This window comes from Bombina bombina, chromosome 3 (genome assembly GCF_027579735.1).
Source record: "Bombina bombina isolate aBomBom1 chromosome 3, aBomBom1.pri, whole genome shotgun sequence".
In the NCBI taxonomy this organism is placed as follows: Eukaryota; Metazoa; Chordata; class Amphibia; order Anura; family Bombinatoridae; genus Bombina; species Bombina bombina.
The window spans coordinates 938,087,470-938,112,143 of NC_069501.1; the positions used below are offsets into that span (position 1 = coordinate 938,087,470).

Below are 24,674 nucleotides of genomic sequence, written 5' to 3' on the forward strand. Positions count from 1 at the left end.
GCTGCCCCCAACACCCCCGACACCTGGATTATATTTGTTAACCCCTAATCTGCTGCCCCCAATGTCGCCGCAACCTACCTACACTTATTAACCCCTAATCTGCCACCCCCAACGTTGCCGCCACTATACTAAATGTATTAACCCCTAAACCTAAGTCTAACCCTAACCCCCCCTAACTTACACATAATTAAAATAAATCTAAATAAAATTACTATAATTAACTAAATTATTCCTTTTTAAAACTAAATACTTACCTATAAAATAAACCCTAAGCTAGCTACAATATAACTAATAGTTACATTGAATCTATCGTAGGGTTTATTTTTATTTTACAGGCAAGTTTGTATTTATTTTAACTAGGTAGAATAGTTATTAAATAGTTATTAACTATTTAATAACTAACTAGCTAAAATAAATACAAAAGTACAAAAGTACCTGTAAAATAAAACCTAACCTAAGTTACACTAACACTACACTATAATTAAATAAATTAACTAAATTAAATACAATTACCTAAATTAAATTAAATTAGCTAAAGTACAAAAACCCCCCACTAAATTACAGAAAATAATAAACAAATTACAGATATTTAAACTAATTACACCAAATCTAATAGCCCTATTAAAATAAAAAAGCCCCCCCAAAATAAAATAAAACCCCTAGCCTAAACTAAACTACCAACAGCCCTTAAAAGGGCCTTTTGTGGGGCATTGCCCCAAAGTAATCATCTCTTTTGCAATAAATATACCGAATATCACAAAGAAAAAAATGTGAAATAAATGTGATAACAAATATCATAAAAGGAAAACCAAATAAAATTCTGAATCAAGGATATGTCTGTGTCCTCTGGATGAATTTTTCAGCTTGTTAGCATTCCTCAGTGAGATCCCATAAAAAAGGAAACAGAAAATTGCAACATAGTGTGAATCTGTAATGGCACTTTGAGGAAGTAGTTATTTTGTAACAAATGACTACTCACATTTGTTGGAGCTTTCCACTAAGCTCAAGGATATGCGCACTCCCACTTTATACTGATGGGAAAACAGTACACTAGGCAAAACTTGGATACAAATTTATTTTAAAATATATAAAAGCGTCACATAAGCCTTGATAACACCACAATGTAAGGGTACAAAAGCAGATATGCTGTAGCAAATGCTTCAAATCGCCAAACTTGCAAAGAAGTAAATGGATCAGCAGGAGTGTGACCGCCGAAACCAAAACCTTTTTAGTAGCAAGACAATAGCGCTAAGCCCCCAGGTGTCCTGGCTATTGTAGAGACGCGATAAAACTCAATATAGAACAGTTCAGTAAAAAAAATACAAACTCCCCCACAGTAAAACCCACCACCCACACAACCAACCCCCCAAATAAAATACTATCTAAAAAAACCTAAGCTCCCCATTGCCCTGAAAAGGGCATTTAGGTGGGCATTGCCCTTAAATGGGCTGTTAAGTCTTTTGCAGGCCAAAACCCTAACCTAAAAATAAAACCCACCCAATACAGCCTTAAAAAAAACTAACACTAACCCCCTGAAGATCGACTTACCGGTAGAAGTCTTCATCCAAGTTAGGCCGAAGTCCCCAATGAAGCCGGGAGAAGTCTTCATCCAAGCCAGGTGAAGTGGTCCTCCAGGCGGGCAGAAGTCTTCATCCAGACAGCATCTTCTATCTTCATCCATCCGGCGCGTAGCGGGTCGATCTTCAAGACATCCGACGCAGAGCATCCTCTTCATCCGACGACTATAGATGAATGAAGGTTACCTTTAAGTGATGTCATCCAAGATGGCGTCCCTTAGATTCCGATTGGCTGATAGAATTCTATCAGCCAATCGGAATTAAGGTAGAAAAAATCCTATTGGCTGATGCAATCAGCCAAAAGGATTGAAGTTCAATCCTATTGGCTGATCCAATCAGCCAATAGGATTGAGCTCACATTCTCTTGGCTGTTCCAATCAGCCAATAGAATGCAAGCTCAATCCTATTGGCTGATTGGATCAGCCAATAGGATTTTTTCTACCTTTATTCCGATTGGCTGATAGAATTCTATCAGCCAATTGGAATCTAAGGGACGCCATCTTGGATGACGTCACTTAAAGGTACCTTCATTCGTCTTTAGTCGTCGGATGAAGAGGATGCTCCGCGACGGATGTCTTGAAGATGGACCCGCTCCGCGTCGGATGGATGAAGATAGAAGATGCCGTCTGGATGAAGACTTCTGCTTGTCTGGAGGACCACTTTGTCTGGCTTGGATGAAGACTTCTCCCAGCTTCATTGAGGACTTCGGCCTGGCTTGGATGAAGACTTCTCCCGGTAAGTCGATCTTCAGGCGGTTAGTGTTAGGTTTTTTTAAGGGTGTATTGGGTCGGTTTTATTTTTAGGTTAGGGTTTGGGCCTGCAAAAGATCTAACTGCCCTTTTAAGGGCAATGCCCATCCAAATGCCCTTTTCAGTGCAATGGGGAGCCTAGGTTTTTTTAGATAGTATTTTATTTTGGGGGTTGGTTGTGTGGGTGGTGGGATTTACTGTTGGGGGGTTGTTTGTATTTTTTTTTACAGGTAAAAGAGCTGATTACTTTGGGGCAATGCCCCGCAAAAGGCCCTTTTATGGGCTATTGGTAGTTTAGTTTAGGCTAGGGTTTTTTTTTATTTTGGGGGGGCTTTTTTATTTTAATAGGGCTATTAGATTAGGTGTAATTAGTTTAAATATCTGTAATTTGTTTATTATTTTCTGTAATTTAGTGAGGTTTTTTTTAACTTTAGCTAATTTAATTTAGGTAATTGTATTTAATTTAGTTAATTTATTTAATTATAGTGTAGTGTTAGGTGTTAGTGTAACTTAGGTTAGGTTTTATTTTACAGGTACTTTTGTATTTATTTTAGCTAGTTAGTTATTAAATAGTTAATAACTATTTAATAACTATTCTACCTAGTTAAAATAAATACAAACTTGCCTATAAAATAAAAATAAACCCTAAGATAGATACAATTTAACTATTAGTTATATTGTAGCTATCTTAGGGTTTATTTTACAGGTAAGTATTTAGTTTTAAATAGGAATAATTTAGTTAATGATAGTAATATTTATTTAGATTTATTGTAATTATATTTAAGTTAGGGGGTGTTAGGGTTAGGGTTAGACTTAGGTTTAGGGGTTAATAACTTTAATATAGTGGCAGCGATGTTTGGGGTGGCAGATTAGGGGTTAATAAATGTAGGTAGGTTGTGGCGACATTGGGAGCGGCAGATTAGGGGTTAATAAATTGTATGTAGGTGTCGGCGATGTTGGGGGCAGCAGATTAGGGGTTAATAAGTATAATGTAGGTGTCGGCGATGTCGGGGGCGGCAGATTAGGGGTTAATAAGTGTAAGATTAGGGGTGTTTAGACTCGGGGTTCATGTTAGGGTTTTAGGTGTAAACATAACTTTTATTTCCCCATAGGTATCAATGGGGCTGCATTAGTGAGTATTACGCTGCTTTTTTGCAGGTGTTAGACTTTTTCTCAGCCGTCTCTCCCTGTTGATTCCTATGGAGAAATCGTGCATGAGCACGTACGACCAGCTCACCGCTGACTTAAGCAGCGCTGGTATTAAAGTGCGAATGAGCAAAAGTTTGCTCAACACTCACTTCTTGTCTTTAAACGACGGGTTTCTTAAAACTTGTAATACCAGCGCTGCAGGTAAGTGAGCGGTGAGGGAAAACTGCTCGTTAGCACCGCATAGCCTCTAACGCAAAACTCGTAATCTGGGCCATGGTTATTTTACCTGCTCTTATCCAAGGCAATCTTGAAAACCTGGCCTGTTGGGGAGGCATGAGAACAGGTTTGACCAAAAAGGATACAATATATAAATTCAAGAGACATTTTAAGGATTATTAGACAAAATTTATAGTTTTAAATGCTTTGAAAACATTTCTTTGTGCATGCATATGTTTTTTAATTCATATATATGCCTTAAATGTTCCTAGACTTCAAATAATTAAGAGTCAGAATACGAGTGGAACACTTTCATTTGCGAGAGAGTGTTATCGGGTTTTCACTTTGTTTGTGCGCAATTTAAAATGCGCTTGTATTACAAGTTGAAAGTAAATGCGAACGTATGAGCAAAATCAAGATTTATGCTAGAATGATTACAGTGACCTCAGAACACATCAAAAATACATTACAAAGTAAGTTACACTCATAATAACACCATCTAATACATTCTTTTTAAAAGTTATATAAAATAGGAAGGCAAAGGGCTTTAACATAGAGATACATATATATACATTTCTAAATATGTATATATTTATATATATATATATATATATATATATATATATATATATATATATATATATATATATATATATTTATATAAATATATATATATTTATGTGTATATATATCTACATATGTATTTATATGTGTATATATGTATTTACAGACATATAAACACATAAATACATATTCTTAAAGGAAAAGAAAAAGCGCTAATTTTAGTTTTCATAGATAATCAGTAGAAAAACAGTGCACATCAAATTTCTTACAAATGTAACAATAAAATCTGACAATAACTGCTAGTAATAAAATACAAATGTAGCAGAGTACAAAGAACGCTCGGTTAATAAACTATGCAGCAGTGCATAATCTTCACTGCGATAATCAAGCAAACCATCTATAGGCTTCAAATAAAATTTTACTTAAAAAAATATATTGAAAACACATTAATGGGTTTCAAAAATAAAAATAAATATATATATATATATATACAGTCCAGGTAGGTAAAGCACTCACAGTAACACAGATTAAGTCCAACCTGCCCGGGGTGCTTTAACAGTATAGCACATACATCCAGAAGTAAAAAGCACTCACCGGGTCTTTGTAGCAAAAACAAAGTTTAATATGTGACGTTTCGGGGTTGCCCTGGTCCTCAGACAACTTATTACAGATTAAAATAAAGACTCACCCTTTTTATTCATAACCAGCTCCCAAGTGCAACCCTGTCGGTGGCGTTCCGGAAGTCAGACAGCCGCGCCGTGCGAAACTGCGTCATCAGTTGTCATGGCAATCGGACGCCACTCAACAGTTTCTAAGTACGATAAAAATAAAGTGACAGAAGTATGCATAACAATAAAAGATATCCCCATATAATTTATATCATATGTACATTTAGCATAATCGTAATCTCACCTCAGCATATAAAGCAAGGAAAATGGGGTCTCAAGGAAGCAGCAAGTAAATATAAACAAGCGGGGATATTATTTCAGTCCTAACTCTGCTAATCCCTAAGTGATATACCTGCTCTGGTGGCAATAACATTACTAAATTGACTATGATCAAGTCATATTATTTATACTGCTAGTGTCTATACTGTAAAACATATACTGATGTCTTTAAAGACCGCTGGGTATAATGAAGAGCAATACCCCATGCATATATAGCATAGATCAAAGCCGATCTTCAAAAGCATCAGATGAATACAGTGCAATTGTAACAAAAAAAAAACGGGGATATAGTCTAATCCTGACACCGTAAGTTACAGATTGAAGCAGCTGTACAGATAGAGAAAAAACTGACAATATAGACAAACGCATATTATCGTAATGCTAACCAAAAACAAAAGGCTATCGTATGTAAATAATTTTGTAACCAATAAGAATGGACACAAAACTCCTGAGGCAATATTCAAAGAGTACAATTAATAATTGCTCAGGATGAAAACGATATAAGTGCTGCAAAAGATCCTAAAGAAAAAGACTAATACTGTACTGCATCTACATAAAGTAATAGCATCCATTAAAAAAAATACACCAGATTATTAAATACATAGTTGCAGCAAGAATAAAATACATACGGTAATGATAAACCTTAGAGCCTCAATTTATAGTCACCCAGATTCAATAGATCTACAATTTGATTAGCCAAAAACGGAGGGGGAAAGAAAGGAAAAAAGGGAGTCAGAGGAGTAAGGAAGAGGAAGGGTAAAAAGAAGAAGAAGGGGAGGATGAAAAATTCATAAAAAGCATATCTTGCAAGCATGTTATGAAAAGAAAAGAAAAAGAACATTGTGCTGTATGTACATCATAAGAAACAATACCAATCAAGATTGACATTCAGGCCTTGTGGGGCCATGGTGCCAAGATTAAAAATCCATTTCGATTCTCGTTGCAAAAGTAATTTCCCTCTATCGCCTCCTCTGGCGAGTGGGGGCACATGGTCAATAATTATATATTTTAAATCAGAAACTGAATGTTTGGCCAAAGCAAAATGCCTGGCCACTGGCTGATCGGAATCCCCACGATCAATAGCTGTTCTTATGGCTGATCTGTGGTTGGCCATTCTTGTACGGACATCGTCAACTGTTTTTCCAACATAAAATAAACCGCATACACAGTGCAACAGGTACACTATGTATTTGGTTGTACAAGTGACCCGATGTTTGATACTGAAAACCTTGTTCTTGTATGGATGTCTAAATATTCTCCCAGTTGTCAGACCTCTACAAGTTGTACATCCCAAGCAGCGGAAACAACCAGGTTTGGCATGTAGCCATGTCTCCTTCATGTAACAGCTCCTAGGGTCAGTCTTAATAAGTTGATCCCTCAATGACCTGGCTCTCCGGAATCCGATTCTAGGTGGTGATGACCCATAGAATGGCAGATCTTTGTCAGAAGCAATTAAAGGCCAATGCTTGTGTATACTTTCAACAATCACTGGTTTATCAATATCAAAAGTTGGGAGGAATGTCATCCTATTGTCCCCATCTTTGGTTCCTCTATTGATTAATAAATCCTCTTGCTTCAACTTCAGTATATCCATTTTTTTCGGAGCCAAATCCTGTTTGTTGTATCCTCTTTGGATAAATCTTGATTCCATCTCCTGCATTTGTTGCTCCCGGAGGGTGTCATCAGTGTTATTTCTTGCCGTTCTTTTAAACTGTGATGTGGGTAAGGCACGTTTGAGGGCTGGGGGGTGACAGCTGTGAGAATGCAACAAGGAGTCGTGGTCCGTCTCATTCGTGTATAGTGTCGTTAGTAATCGTCCCCCTCTCTTAAAAATCCTCAGATCCAAAAAGTCCACACTACGGTTGTTATATACCATTTTGAACTTAATGGTTGGGTGAGTATCATTCACACGTGCAAACCAGGATAATAGATCCTCCTCCGTGCCATCCCATAGTATGGCACGGAGGAGGAGTAGTTACTTGCTACTTCCTTGAGACCCTATTTTCCTTGCTTTATATGCTGAGGTGGGATAACGATTATGCTAAATGTACATATGATATAAATTATATGCAACTGCTGTTGGGGATATCTTTTTTTGTTATGCATACTTCTGTCACTTTATTATTATCGTACTTAGAAACTGTTGAGTGGCGTCCGGTTGCCATGACAACTGATGACGCAGTGTTGCACGGCGCGGCTGTCTGACTTCCGGAACGCCACTGACAGGGGTTATGAATAAAAAGGGTGAGTCTTTATTTTAATCTGTAATAAGTTGTCTGAGGGTGGGGGCAACCCCGAAACGTCACATATTAAACTTTGTTTTTGCTACAAAGACCCGGTGAGTGCTTTTTACTTCTGGATATATATATATATATATATATATGCTAGTATAAGCCAGCTACGGTGCATGGTGTATGCTGAATATCACCGTTCAGATGAGGATGGGGCGTGACCCAGAAACGCGTAGTGGAAACGAACAAACACAAGTCTGGCCAGGAAACCGTTCTACAACATTCACTCTCTGAATGATTTTTTACAAGTTTTGTCTTGTTTTACTTTTAATCCATTGTATTTTTATTTGCAAACATCTTGTTTACCTAGTTAATCTGTTCAACAGGAATATTGAGAAAAATGGGGTTTTCTGAAAGGCGATGTTCAGCATACACCGTGCGCCATAGCTGGCTTATACTAGCATTTTTTTAAATAAATATGGAAACCCATTGATGTGTTTTTAATATATTTTTTATAGTAAATTTGATTTGAAGCCTATAGATGGTTGCTTGATTATCGCAGTGAAGATTATACACTGCTGCATAGTTTATTAACCGAGCGTTCTTTGCACTCTTCTACATTTGTATTATATTGCTAGCAGTTATTGTAAGATTTTATGATTCCGTTTGTAAGAACTTTTGATGTGCACTGTTTTTCTATTGAGAATCTATGAAAATAAATAACTTTTTACAGAATTATATATTTCAGAATATTTGAATTATTTAACTGAAATTAGCGCTGTTTCTTTTCCTTTAAACATTTTCTCTGTTAAAATAGCTGCTCAGTTTCTGCATTACTATATACCTATCACATATATAGATATATGTATTATTTGTATTCAATTACCCTAGGTGATGCTCTCCTATTATACTTTTATTTTAAAATAAATACATATGTACAAATATATAGACATATTTATAAGTGCATTGAAGCCCTTTTCCTATCAAGTACATGAAAACATGTAAAAGCATATTTATGCAATATTCATATTTAATAAATGTTTTAACTATGTATTTTCTGTAAATATTTTACTTCCAATGTTCTTCACATGTTCTAAGTATTTTTATATAGATATTCCTATATATATCTGTATATACAGTATCTATATGTATATATAATCATATAGATATATAGGTATAGATATATATTGTACCAAAATTCCATATGATATATGTAGAAATATGAGTTTATGAATAAATTGAACATATTCTGCTATGTGAAGAACATTGGAATATGAAATACTCATATTTTTATGTCAGGTTAGCACACCTGAGAAAATGCGTTCGGGTTAGCACAAGAGTGGGATGCTTTTTTTTATAACTTTTTTTTAACTTTTTTTTTCTCCTTTGACTTCTATGGGGGATTTATTATTATTATTATCATTTATTTGTATAGCGCCGCCAAATTCCGTAGCACTGGGTACAGTGATAGGGGAATACAATGGCAAGGAATTGTGATAAAATACAAAACATAACAAAACAAAACTAAACAAATCTAGTACAGGAGGAAGAGCTGCTCCGGAGAGCTCACAATCTACAGGTTTAGGGTGCAGAGACATAAGGTTGGGGTAGCTTGTCACATCAGTTGTAGTTGCAGCAGTGAGTCAGGCAGTTCATGTATTAGTTTGGTTCGGGTTAGGAATGGAGGAGATATGGTACGCCTCTCTGAATAGGTGGGTTTTCAAGGAGTGTCTGAAGCTATAAAAGGTTGGAGACAGTCTTATGGAGCAGGGTAGAGCGTTCCAGAAGACAAGATCAGCATGTGCGAAGTCTTGGAGATGGGAGTGGGATGTAGAGATAACAGGAGTGGAGAGACGTAGGTCAGAGGTTGATCGAAGAGGACGGATGGGGAATATTTCATGATGAGAGAGGAAATATAGTTGGGAGTTAGACTTTTGAGTGCTTTGTAAGTTAGGGTTAATACTTTAAATTGTATTCTAGAGTGTATGGGGAGCCAGGGTAGAGACTGGCAAAGCGGAGCAGCTGATGTAGATCAGCGACTTAGGTGGATGAGTCTAGCAGAAGCATTCATAATAGATTGGAGAGAGGAGAGTCGGTGTTTTGGAAGGCCATTTAGAAGTAGATTGCAATCATCAATGCGTGGAAAAATGAGGGAATGAATAAGTATTTTTGTAGTTTTTTGAGTAAGGAAGGGACGAATTCTGAAAATGTTGCGTAAGTGTGAACGGCAGGATTTGGTAAGCACTTGTATATGTGGGTTGCATGTGAGTTTTGAGTCAAGTGTAACCCCAAGACAGCAGACCTGGGGTGAGGTTTTGAGAATAGAGTCTCAAACCATCAGAGAAATGTCAGGTGTTGGATGTCTCCAAGAGGGTGGAATAAGAAGCAGCTCAGTTTTGGACAGATTGAGTTGGAGGTAGTGTGAAGACGTCCAAGAGGAAATTGCAGAGAGGCAGTTGGATATCTGGTTAAGTAAAGAGGGAGAGATATCAGGAGAGGAAAGATAGATTTGGGTATCATCAGCATATAAGTGGTCCTGGAATCCAAAGGAGGCTATAAGTTTTCCAAGGGAGGATGTATAGAGAGAGAAAAGCAAGGGACCCAAGACAGAGCCTTGTGGTACTCCAACTGAGAGAGGCATAGGATCACAAGATATGTTGTTAAAGGAAACTGAAAATGAGTATTTTGAGAGATATGAGGCAAATCAGGAGAAGCTGTGTCTCGGATGCCAAATGAATGTAGTATTTTTAGGAGGAGAGGATGGTCAACTGTGTCAAAGGCAGCGGACAGGTCAAGAAGAATTAGTAAGGAGTAGTGGCCTTTTGCTTTATCTTATAAAAGGTAATTTGTTACTTTAGTAAGAGCGGTTTCTGTTGAGTGTTTAGGGCGGAAACCAGATTGCAGTGGATCAAGTAAGGAGTTAGTTGTGAGAAATTGAGTTAGCCAATTATAGACCAGTCAGTTCAATAATTTTGAAGCAAAGGGAAGTAAGGAGACCGGTTGATATTTAGAAGGGGTGGAGGGGTCAAGCGAGGGCTTTTTTAGTATTGGTATGATTGACTCATGCTTGAAGTTATCAGGAAATGTGCCAGCGGTGAGATATTGGTTAAAGAGATGAGTTAGGGTAGGGGTTAGTGAATCAGAGAGAGAGGGATGAAGTTGTGAAGGAATAGGGTCAAGTGGGCAGGTTGTGAGATGAGCCAAAGATAGGAGTACAGAGACTTCTTCCTCTGTTACAGGAGGGAAGTAGCATAGATTTTTGTTGATAGAATGGGTGGGCAGGGTTGCTAGTTTTGAGTGGTGTGAAATGCAGATATCTTTTCTAATGGTGTCAATTTTATTTTTGAAGTGATCAGCAATAATCTGAGCAGTGAAGTTGGTAGTGGGCGGGGATGCAGGCGGACGTCGTAGGGAGTTAAAGTTTTAGAACAGCTTTCTGGGGTTGGATGTGTGAGATGATACAAGGGAGGAGAAATAAACTTGTTTGGCCAGACTGAGCACCGAGTTGTAGAACTTAAGGATGAATTTATAATGCCGGAAATCATCACAGGTGTGTGATTTCCTCCACTGCCGTTCAGCAGCCCGTGAACATCATTGAAGATATCTGGTCTGTTTTGTGTACGACGGTTGCCGTTGAGTGATTAATGTACATAGAAGAGTGAAGGGTGCAGCTTTGTCAAGTGTTGATTTTAGTTCAGAATTATATTGTAAAGCTACAAGGTTTGGGCAAGAGAGTGATGAAATGTTGGAGAGCAGATGATTCAGTTGAGTGGAAAAATCTGTGAGAATAGGTTATCGTGTGCATGATATTATAACTTTGGCTTTTTGCGCACATCGGATTAGATTGCGAGTGATAACTTTTTACTTTTAACTTGTAATACGAGTGCAACCCGATAGAAGCAAAAACAGGATTTATAAAAAATAAATTACTTTATTTCTGGTTCAGGAGAGTCCATAGGTGTCCATAAAATTCAGGATATATTTCCTGCCACTAGGAGGAGGTCAAGAACCCTGAGAAGAGCTTTAATCCCTCCCACCTACTCTCCCCACTCAGTTTACGTATAGCCAAGCACTGGAGAGAGTTAAAAAGCAGGGTCAAGAGGTGCAAATAAGAACTATCGCCCATCTAATAAAAATGTGGGTGGGTTCCAAGGAGCTGACATTTTTGAAGGCCCGAGTAGTAGATACAGATCTAGTAGAATGAGAGTAGAATTAGCAGTTACTCTTTTTGGAGGCTGTTTTCCCAAAAAAAAGTATGCCTTACAAATAGTCTTTTTTAGCCATAATGCAAGGCAACTGCTGTAGTCTTTTAACCCCTTCGGGGACCTGAAAAGTGGACAAACTAGCTAGAACACTGATTAAAGTAGTAGCCTAAAGATTGAATTTTAAGGCTCTGGCTACATCCAAATTGTGAATTAGGCATTCCTTAGAATTAGAAGGAATTGGTCACAGAGAAGGAGCAACAATTTCCTGATTTAACTTGATGAAAAATCAAGATGGGGAGGTTTGAATACAGGGCAGATAATTCAGGAACTCTTCTAGCAGAAGTAATGGGTAGAAGAAAGCTTCAATTTCAAAGGGGGGAAAAATGGGTCTAATAGCAAGGCGAATTCTCACAAAGGCTTAAACAAATGTTTGAACATCAGGTATTTTTGACCAGTTTTTTTGTGAAACAAACCCGATAATGTCAAAATCTGACACTTTAAAGAACTAGCCAAAAATCCCTTTTCTAGTCCATCTTGAAGGAACTGAAAAATTCTAGGGGTTCTTTAACATTTCCAAGAGAAACCTCTAGAAGAACGTATGATAAACTTTCTGTGTAACATGATTTCTGGCTTGCAGTAAAGTAGAGATAAAAGAATCTGAGAAACCTCTATTTTTTGAGAACTAGTCATTCAACCTAAACGCCATCAAATTCAGAGATTTGAGATCCAGATGGTACAAGGGTCATTGAGACAGCAGAGCTTTCCTTAGGGGTAGAACCCATGGAGAAGAGATGACTTCTGTATTAGGTTTGCATACCAAGTTCTGCAGAGCCACACCGGAGCTATGAGAATTACAGAAGCTGATTCTTGTTTGCTTCTTGCAATGACTTTTGGAAGAAGAACAAAAGGAGGAAATAGATAAGCCAGACGGAAGTTCTAAGGGCAAACTAGAGCATCTATCTAGCGAGCCATTGGATCTCTTGACCTGGTGAAATAAACCGGAAGTTTGCGGTTCAATCTGTACACCATTAGGTCTATTTCTGGAAGATTGTACCTCAGAACTAGTTGATTGAACATGTCCTGAAGAAGAAACAATTCCCCTGGATGGATGGACTGATGACTTAGGTATTCTGCTTTACAATTGTTCACTCCCGAAATGTGAAAGACCAATAGGGTGCAGTGGTTTTGCTCTGCCTAAGACAGAATGTGAGATACCTCTTGCAAAGCTAAGGAACTTTGAGTCACTCCCTGATGATTGATGTACGCCACAGCAATAACATTGTCTGACTGGAATCAAATATTTTTTCCTGTTTGAGAAGGGGCCAAGATTGAAGGGCCCAAAAAATTGCACAAAGATCTAGGATGTTGATAGGTAACCCCACCTCCAGAGGGAACCACATTACCTGCACCCTTCGAGACTCTCAAACAGCACTCCAACCCATCTCAGAAGTGACTATGGTCTAGATAACCCAAAGGAAAGAAGCTCCAACCATCAAATAGGGACTTTAACTCCACCATGAGAGATTTTTTGACTGAAGAACTGAACTCTATGTGCTGTTCCAGATCGAAAAAATACTTTGACCACTGTTGAAGCATGGACAATTGGAGAGGACAAAGATGAAAGCGAGCAAAAGGTACTGTGTCTGATGCTGCTACCATACGAGCCGCTGCTTCCATATATTGTGCTACAGATGAAGAATGAGCCATCTTTAGGAAAAGACAAGCAGTTTGAAGTTTGGTTCTGTGAAGTTTCATGAAAAATAAACGCATCTGAACCAAGTCTATTATCCCATCCAGAAAGACCACCCTTGTGGCTGGTGCAAACAAATTTTTGGGGAAATTGATTTCCCATCCATGTTCCTAAAGGAAAGATACCAGTCTGTGGGTATGAACAGTAGCCAGAAAAAAAGATGGAGCTTGGGCAAGATATAGTCCAAATAAGGAGTAACAGAAATTCCCTGAGCTCTGATCACTGCTAAGAGAAACCCTAAAACCTTTGTGAAGATGCAAGGGGCGGTGGCCAAACAGAAGGGGAGGGCCACAAATTGGTAATGTTTGTTGAGAAAAGCAAACCTTAGAAACTGGAAAAGATCCTTGTGAATTGGAATATGCAGATATGCATCTTTTAAATCTATAGATGTCATAACTTGACCCTCTTGAATTGGAGCCAAAATGGTACAGATCCTGTCCATTTTGAAAGAGGGTACGCAAACAAATTTGTTACGTTTTAAAGTCCAGAATAGGATTATAAGTGTCTTCCTATTTTGGGACAATGAAGAGATTGGAGTAGAAACCCTGACCTCGTTAATATAGTGGAATAGGTTGGATCACTCCCATTTCCAACCTATTCCAATTCTAATTTCTTGAACACATGGAACGTGAGTCAGATGAAACCATTCCCATGGAGGTCTGATGTTCATGCAGAGTTGGGCTTTTTGGTCTGTTTGTTTTTAGACCAAGAAGATCCTGGTTTCCAGGAAGGTTTGGAGGATTCATACTTCTGGTTGGAGGGGACTTTGATCTCTAGGGGAGCAAAAGGAACAAAAATTAAGCATACTGGCTCATGCACCTGTGTATTGTCTTATAGATGCACATACCTACACCAAAACATACTGGCATATGCACATGTATATTTTCTTAAAGATACATACACATATTCCATAACATACTGGCACATGATGCACCTGTGTATTGTCTTACAGATGCACATACATATACACCATAATATACAGGCACATGCACCTGTATATTTTCTTAAAGATGCACATACATACACCATAATATACTGGCACATGCACCTGTATATTTATTTCTTAAAGATGCACATACACCATGACATACTGGCACATGCACCTGTAAGTTTGTATGTATTGTCTTACAGATGCGTCTTACAAATACGTCATAACATACTGACAGATGCATTTTGTGCTTGCAGTCATCTTTATATAACTGTTGGAGAGCTATGGACATTACCCAATAATCAAATTAAATGTTGTATTTTTAAAGTAAAAGTAGCCCTCAGTGTAAATGTACCCTTTCTATTCAATGTCTAATAAGCGTTGTCTATGCTAAATCTACTCTCAAACTGGCAGATGCACCGTAAAGAGAATTTAAGAATCAACTCTATCTGTTCTGATCATATATGCGGATGCGTGACAGGTATTACAGTTATATTCTTTCTCTTCTGAATTGTGTCTGGCTCTGTTTTTATTTTTTGCAGGTAAAGGAAAAGTTTTGTCACAAAACTCCTCCTTTACCTTCAATAAATAAAAAAGGCACAATTCAGAAGAGAAGAATATAACTGTAATACCTGTCACGCATCCGCATATGAGATCAGGATCAGATCGTAAGCCGGCTGGTGAGGAGTTTGCTCCAGCTCCAGTGTTAATTTGCAGCCACCCAAATTTCAATATATGATCTGATCATCTATTGAAATTTGGTTGGCTGCAGACGAACACTGGAGCCGGAGCTGACTCCCGACTGGCATGCTTACGATTCGAATAGGGGGAATTTTCTTTAACTACTAGTGTACTTACAGTAACCGGTGTGGTCAGTGGCATTATGGTAAGTCAGACTCCAGGTCAGGACAAGTCACAGATCCTAAGTTCTCTCAGCGACTCAGCTGCTCCTTCACCGTCACCTTCCGTCACGGTCACACTCAGTCACGTGTGAGCTATCCCGCTCTAGCATAACACATGCCTCCTCCAGTCTCCACAAGAATGATGTCACTGACTGAGTGAGACCTGATTGGCTCCCGAGTATGCTTAGACAGAAGCCTTTATATGGGAGCGTATGGGTCACGAGGAGCTCACGGGTCATACACTTAATTAGCAAGGTATCCATGTTGCTTAATGGGAGGGCATATGCCAGTATGCTATAATGTATATGTGTGTATCTGTAAGACAATGCACAGGTGCATGTGCCAGTATGCTATAGTGTATATGTGTGTATCTGTAAGACAATACACAGGTGCATCATGTACTAGTATGTTATGGCATATGTGTGTGCATCTTTAAAAACATATACAGGTGCATATGCCAGTATGTTTTGGTGTAGGTATGTGCATCTATAACACTATATGCAGGTGCATGTGCCAGTATGCTATAGTGTATATGTGTGTGCATGTATAAGACAATATACAGGAGCACGTGCCAGAATGATATAGTGTATATGTGTTCATCTATAAGACAATACACAAGCTCCAGTATATTATGGTGTATGTATGTGCATCTATAAGACAACACACAGGTGCATGTGCCAGCAAGCTATAGTGTATGTATGTGCATATGTAAGACAATAAACAGATGCATATGCCAGTATGCTATAGTGTATATGTGTGTATCTGTAAGACAATACACAGGTGCATGTGCCAGTATGCTATAGTGTATATGTGTGTATCTGTAAGACAATACACAGGTGCATATGCCAGTATGCTATAGTGTTATGTGTCTATCTGTAAGACAGTACACAGGTGCATGTGCAAGTATACTATGCTCCACCTCCCAAAATTGCTATTTTGCTTTCACATAAAAAAGGGTTTTAAGTTGTGCACAAAACTGTAGTGTACGTTTCCAGATCATGGGCAAGTTATTATTATTATTATTATTATTATTGGTTATTTGTAGAGCGCCAACAGATTCCACAGCAAGTTGTTTGCTTCCAGTGGAGGGGAAAAGAATATATGGTATTCAGCACTATTGGTATTACATTTAAATAGTATTAGTTTGCATGATTGATACAATAGCCATTAAATTGAAACTGTTAAATGTTTGTCAATAAAATAGAGTAGACAAAGGATTCTGACAACTTGATTTTGTTCACTCAGCTGATAATACCTCAGATGATTCACATAACCACTTACAAGCTTCCAAAATTGCAATTTTCTTTCTACTTCCCTTTAATGCCTTAATTTATTTATTTAATTCACTGTCAAATCTTGAAGAGAAACTGTATTTGCTAATATAACGAGAAATGAATTGGTTTCTTACCTGTATGCATTTGTTGTAAAGTATTCTAATCGTCATTGTGCAACCTGCTAATTTAATAATACATATAAGCTACCTCTATTTGGTTCGTATATGGGCTTCTCGGGCGTATCATAGTCAATGCCTCACCATCCTCTGACCTTACCGCATGTCACTGTCCTAAAGTAGGTATGTGGATTCGGTCCATTTTAAATCTAACATGGAACCAACCTGAGGCAGAGGACCAAGGTGCTCAGAGGAGACTTTACCCTCAGACGGAGACTCAGCCAAATCAGAGCTTTGTAAGCTTGGTGGTAACCCTGAGCATTACAGGTAGTTTGAGGTAAATCCCCTGATTTTCACTTACACTTACTTGGTTTGGGGATAGCCGCTAAAATCTCTGTCATAGTATTTTGAAGTCAGTGGAATCCCCCTGGGCCACACAAACAGATATGAGCACTAATAGTCTGCCAGGTGTCATACTGACAGAATTATGGCTTCTGAATGAGGAGATGTGGGACACAGTTAGCACATAACTGGCTAATTTGGCCCATTAGAACAGTTTTGCATAATAAACAGGGAAAATAAACTGCAGAAAGTTTTTAGGATGCAGTATGTTCCCTAGGGGTCCCTTCTAATGGGTCAATCAAATTAAGTGGAGGTACAGACATGACTGCAAAATAGTAGATAGTTAAAAAAAATAAAGATATATTACAAAACTTTTTTGTTCTGAAATAGTGAACCCAGGACTAAAATATGATGTGTGCTGCTAAGGGGTAATAAGGCAATGAAAAAATAGGTAATTTAACTATAAAGTCCATAATTTTTGGTGTTAAACACATAGGTAAAGCGCTATGTGTAAAGGCTGAGCACCCTCAACTATGTAGTATTTATACAAGGAGAGTACTAGAGATTGTTCATGGGCTGTGTTTAGTGCAAGTAAATATACTGCAGAGGATACTTTTGGATATACCAGCAACCCCTCAGGTGGAGGCTAAGAGACGGGTTCCCTGCAATGCCTGAGGGTAGTTATGGCTGAGAGATTTACCTGTGAGAGTACTGACATGCCATAATTGAGGTATTCCTTTACCCCTGCTTCACTCAGAATATTGGAGAAATTATCCTGAATTCTTCCCTGAGTGAAGATGGAAGAGAGGTACTGGGTCTCAAGTCAGGTCTGAGCTCCCAATAAATAATTAGATAGAAGATAATCAAATCTTGATTGCAGTGCCCTTCTCTTAACCTCTCTCCTCAGAGGCCAAGAACAAACTGAGTGAGGAGAGGAGGTGGCAGGGATTAAAGCTCTTGTGAGGGTTCTTGACCTCCTCCTAGTGGAAGGAAATATATCCGACATATTATGGACACCTATTGGACTCTCCGCATTCTAGAAAAAAAGTTTACTTCTAGCTCAGTTAGTGCACAAGCAAAAGCGCTAAATAGCACTCCACTCATAATTTGGCCCTAAATAATTGCTTAATTGCAGATATGCTTAATGAAATATTAAGGACCAGATTACAAGTGGAGCACAAAATTGCGTTTTCTAGTGAGCAATATTTGCGCTCCACTCGTAATACAAGTGCATGCAATTGTGCACTGGTATTTCAAGTGTCCCGCAATGTGAACACAAGCTCACATTCGTGTTGCATGGAAGCTTTGCGCTCAATAGAGCGCTCTTCCATAAATATATATGTATAAAGGTGTGCAAAAAATTATATATATATATATACTAGAATAATCTTCTGTTATTTGTAGCTCTGCTTTTAGTGTTAGGGTTAATAAAATTATGTCAGTTTAGGTTGGCTCTAAGGTCACTGATGTTTGGGATGAGTGAGCTTGACTTTTAAGACAGATTCATTCCACTGACACAAGACAGACCTGCATTTCAGAGATGCAATCACCCCTGACTGGTCTGCTTGCAACCTGATGAAACCTTAGCCAGAGAACTATTACAACATGAAGGATTCAAGTCAGCAAGGCACAGACATTCCAAAACGGAACATCAAGGATTTGCTTAAATAAACAACTTTATTATACCACAATTACATTTATGATGTAAATTCTCAGAGGTTAAATGAATACAAACATTATTGCACTGTTTGTGTGGGTTATAAAGCTGGTGGACTGTATAGGACCATCAATATAATGCCTCCAAGGGACAAATCGTTTTTATATTTCAATAAAATGTATTAGAGCTCGTAACAGAAATACAGCTGAGATAATGGCAGATTAAATAAATAAAGCTGTTAAATGGATTTCATTAAAATTGCTTAATATTTTTTCTATTTTCTGTTTTGTGAAATAAGATAATTAAAGTATATAAGGGCTTTTTCTTTCATTTTCTCTTTGGGTTACATGCTTCAGCTTCATTTCAGTCAAGATCAATTACTGATCTATTAATGTGCTGTATAAACCATAGGGATGATTGAATACCTTAAGTGTTAACTATTTAGCTATCCTTTGCAAAAAAATGAATTTTTATATATATATATATATATATATATATATATACACAGGGCTGCCACTAGAAATTTTGGGGCCCCTTACTTAACCAATGATCACCCCCCCCCCCCTTGACATCTGCAATTTTTGACCAAGTGACTAAAACGTATATGCACTTTATTCTTAAGTGTAGTCAAACTTGGAAATGTTGTGAAGGTAGTAACACACAAACACAGAACACTAAAAAGGAACAGACAATGGACACACACAAACTCAAACACAAACTTGCACATATACCCAAGGAAACACCCACAGAGACAGCCTCAGAAAACACACAAAGACATACACACTCATCGACCCTCACAGAAAACACACAAAGACACAGACACACACACAGAGAAACACTCACAGAAAACACACAAAGGCATACATACACAGACACACACCCTCACAGAGACATCCACAGAAAATACACACAAAGACAGACACATAAACCCTCACAGAGAGACCCACATAAAAGAAATACATACGCACTCATAGAGACACCAACAAAAGCACAAAGACATAAACACAGACACCAACAGAAACACTCACAGGAGGTACAATTTCTGCATATTGCCATCCCCTAAATCAACAGTGTGTGACATGCATGATAAAAATAAAATAGCAGAAATTAGGAGATCACTTTTTAAGGAATCATATTTGAAAATGAGCAAACAAAAATACTGTGAATTCAAAATTGTACATTATTAATCTGTCCGAAGTGGTAGATGAAGAAATTTACTTTTGAAAGGTTGACATATATTTGGGATTCCCCCCCCTATTTTCCCCAACCAAGAGCACGACTTCAAATCTGTCAGCTGTACTCAGCGGTACTCAGTCTCATACCATTAGATCTGGTTAAATGTAGGATTTAGGCTTGTTTGTATGTATTTCAAAATTAAGTCAGCTGTAGTATAAACTGAACAGTGTTTAGTTAACTTGTCTCATTTTGAACACTGAGCAATCTTAGCCTGAGAGTACAACATTTTATGCAGATGTAAAAATCTTAGATAAAATGCCTCCTAGCATCTGGAAAGTCCTTGCATAATGGGGCAGTAAACTGGAATGTAATTTAAAAATAAAATTATATATATATATATATATATATATATATATATATATATATATATATATATATATATATAATCCTTATAAGAAATGCACTCACAGGTCTTTCTCAATCCAAGTGAAACCAAAGGTTTTTATTGATGTAACGTTTTCAGGGATATCTTCCCCTTCATCAGCATAACAAAGAAGTGAAAATGTGTTCAATTTATACACAAACAGTCAAAAACAAATTAGTTAAACAAGCAATACCTGTGTGCAATCAGTAAATTCAAAAACATGTAGGCATTGTGATGGAACGCAAGCCTTGCGTTCCATTCAAAATCAAAAAACGGAAGTGCTGTATCTCTAAGCACTACCGGTGTGTGAATGTCAAAATAATACATTATTATATTCCAGCAAATATATACATGTGATCTAGTTTGCAGATAGTTGCCTTACCAACAAGGTTGACACAGCCCGTGAAGCAAAAAAGTTAATTATGGCCACTACATTTGCTCCCAACACGAAAGGAGCAGGGAAGGCCCTGAGACAACACTGGCCTTTAATGCAGTTGGATACAAGATTGGTCTTCACCAAGGACCTTACACCAATGGTAGCATATAAGCGGGGTACCAACTTGCGGGACATCCTGGTCAAGACTGACCCAAAGAAATGCTACCAAGAGAGATCATACAAGAATATCAAAGGTTCATACAAGTGTCTTGGGTGCACCACATGCAATGGTCTCATCTCCACAAAAACATTCCACCACCCACATACCAACCAAGTTTTCTCCATAAAGCATTCCATCACATGCACCACCACTCATGTGGTTTATTTGCTGTTCTGTCCTTGTGCCTGGTTTTATGTGGGCAAAACCATCGGCACACTACGAGAGAGAATGGCCAATCACAGAAGAGCAATTTGTGTGGCTTTAGCATCAGGCGAATCCGAACAACCTGTGGCAAGGCATTGTGCCCAAATGGGCCATCAAGTATCTTCAATCAAATATATCCTGATTGACCACATCCCCTGCTTGGATAGGGGGGGCGATCGGGATAAGACTTTGCTCCGATGAGAAGCTGGGTGGATGTACCGCCTGGGCACAATAAACCCAGGGGGGCTCAATTCACCACCAGATTTCAAAATGCTAATTTAGGGTTGAGATACATACTTGGGGTACATAAGAATTAGATGTTGATATGGACTGGTGAAGCTGGGGGTCAGACCCTGTGGAGGGTAGACCCACTGTTTTCAAACCAAGCCCCATGATGCAATTGGGTCATTTTGTGATCCGTGGCACCATGTCATCAATGGGTCTGTATTCTATAAGTTACCCACTTAGAGTTCTCTAGAACCCCATGAACCGGGTGGACTTGGCCTGATTTGACTCTCTAAGAAAACCGTATGATACCCTCTGGGTATTTACAGGGGACTCATGAAGAATGAAAGCAGCATGACAATTATGTATATGGTGCTAATTGTGTGATATCAATGGAGGGTTGCAATTATGCATATGGGCTATGGTATAGTGGGGATATAATATTATCCTAATTGAATGGAAGCCATGATATTAAGTGTACGATTTTTTACTCATGGGCTTTATAGCCTGTCTCGTATCTATATTCACTTTCTATTTGTATCAAAGTGTTGCAGCATGTGTGCCGTTGAATGGCAACAATATTTAAGTTGATGAATGTCATTATAGGTCTTTGCCCTTACATCGATAATATCACAAGCAGAGAAAGGGCATTATTTTTAACATATCTGAGTATAACAAATTATGCTCTCTATGTATATAAGTTTTTTATTTTTATGTATATACCAATTTGGGAGCCTGTATCACTCCAAATGGGGTCGATTTCTGGAGAGTGGAGCATGTACTTCTCCTGACAGGCACTCAAAATTATTAAACTGAAGCTTTTAGTGCTGTCTCGGACATCGTAGAGAAAATGCGCACATGACTATGCTCACCCGGGTTCCTATGGTAACCAGCGGTAGGGCCATGCATACGAGTTTTCTGAGACAGACTTGTGATAACATGCCCCAAATAGATAGCGAACACATATTTGGGTAAGATACAGGTAGTAAACACTGATGTACACTTAATGTGCTAAGTGGATCCTATTTTCCTGTATATGTTTTTTTGTATATGAGGCTAACATTGCACATGCACGGATTGATTCATGTTTTAAAATAAACGGCACATTAGCACTGGGTTGTGATTGATGCTGCAAACTAGATCACATGTATATATTTGCTGGAATATAATAATGTATTATTTTGACATTCACACACCGGTAGTGCTTAGAGATACAGCACTTCCGTTTTTTAATTTTGAATGGAACGCAAGGCTTGCGTTCCATCACAATGCCTACATGTTTTTGAATTTACTGATTGCACACAGGTATTGCTTGTTTAACTAATTTGTTTTTGACTGTTTGTGTATAAATTGAACACATTTTCACTTCTTTGTTATGCTGATGAAGGGAAAGATATCCCTGAAAACGTTACATCAATAAAAACCTTTGGTTTCACTTGGATTGAGAAAGACCTGTGAGTGCATTTCTTATAAGGATTATATAGTTCATTTTTGCACCCAGGCGGATGTCCCTAGGAGGGTAAACACAGCTAGATGGACGGTATTTATATATATATATATATATATATATATATATATATATATATATATATATATATATATATATAAATGTATATAAATGTATATCTGCCAAAAGGGCACCTACCATTTGTGTATTGAGGAACAAACATTTCTGCATGGTTTTAAATATAGAATTTCTACAGCATTGTCAAATAATCAAAAATACACTGCTGCATATTGCTAAAAAAAAAAAAAAAAAAAAATTATGGACCCCTGGCCCAACCATACAACTAGCACACTGAATTTACAATCTGAAATTGCACAAATAAATAAAAAAAAACATTTACTAAGTAAGTCCTACTTACTCTGCAGATGAAAGTGATCTGACTCAGGCACACACTGTACAAACTGAAGTGTCAAGACTGTCTCACACTGTGCATAGTGGTTTAGTGCACACTCAGAAATCCTCTCAAATGCTAATGCTTTACTCCTTGTAATGTTATTTCCCCATGCTCAATAGCACTCTGCTGTAGCGCCCTCTGGTGGCTGCCAAAATGTAATTTATTTATTTTTTATTAATAGTTGTGCTTGTCCATGGGGCCCTGTATATAAATATATATATATATTGTTTGATCTAGCTTAGAGAATATGTAACACTGTTGACAATATAATTGTATCAGACAGTTGTGATTATTAGATGCTTCGATATAAGCTCCAGGGCACAGGAAAAAAAGATGCCCATTTCTTCAGACTATGAACCCTTAGCACCCAACATATCAATAAATACACACACCTTGAACTGCTTTGTTCCATTGCTGCTACAACTGACAAGCTACCTCGCACCTTCTGTCTCTTCACCCTTCAACCTGTAGATTTTACGCTTCTTTTGTATTCATTTGTTTAAAGTATCTGTATATCTTTTTTACTGTTAATCAGTGTTATTGTGTATTCGTGCTTCAAGCTCTGTGGAATATGACGGAAAATAAAAATAATATGTATTTCTGTGTATTCTGTGTGCATAGGTGTATATTTATATTTATATTGTCCAGAAAGACTACACACACTTCACCTTCTTTGTAAAATAAAATAAAAAAGCAAAAAAATTAGGAGGATTTCAATTAACAATTTTTTTTTATAAAATTGTTTTTACAACTTTTAACACAAACAATATATTGAAATAATAAGTACTTCACACACACTCAACTTCCTTCAATAAGGATGTTTGACAAAAGCTTAAACTGGTGGAAACTTTATTTGATTTATTTATGATATGTGAGAACCTTAACAAATTTGAGACAAAACTCACACTTTGAAGTCTGTCATGTTTGTGTTCATTGATAATTGATGCTATAACTGCATGTTCCTCTCACCACTAATAAATCAACATAGCTAATGAACTCCTCACAACTGAGGCTTAGGGTCACTTTTAATACAAAACTGACCCTTTCACTTCTAGTGACAGAGGTTATCAAAGTAAGATAAAATAACAGAGTATTTCTTGCTAGAGTTACCACATACTCAGTACTTTGCCAGTGTAAGCAGTATTTTTAAAGGGATATAAAACAGTCTATTTCGTTGTTGTAATAAAAAAATAGCAATATAAAAATAATTGCAATATATATTACTAATCGTTTTAAATTGATTTTACCTTTTATTTTATTTTTTTACTTCATTTGTGCAGTGTCCATTAGTTCTTATCAGTGGTCTACAAGAAGGCTCGGTCCTCTGCAGGAAGGCAATGTGCATTTATACCCTGATGTTATAAAATGTCTAGAGTAACAAGAGCTGGTTTAGTATTAAAAGGACAGTTTACTCAAAAAATGTCGACCCTTTAATGTGTTCCCAATGATCCACTTTAATTGTTAATTGTTTACAATTATTTCCTTTACCCTTATATTGGCCTTTTAAATAGCTGATTTAGCCTGTGGTATCCCCACCTATT

At 37.6% G+C, this 24,674-nt stretch overlaps 1 protein-coding gene across 1 annotated transcript in view; it reads right to left on the reverse strand.

The window, feature by feature from the left end:
* Positions 1-24,674, reverse strand: part of OLFM4 (olfactomedin 4) — a 129,347-nt gene that overhangs the window by 88,870 nt on the left and 15,803 nt on the right. Inside the window, exon 4 of the mRNA XM_053705492.1 lies at positions 18,330-18,341. Within this exon, the coding sequence (XP_053561467.1) occupies positions 18,330-18,341 (12 nt within the window). The remainder of the gene's footprint in view (positions 1-18,329; positions 18,342-24,674) is intronic.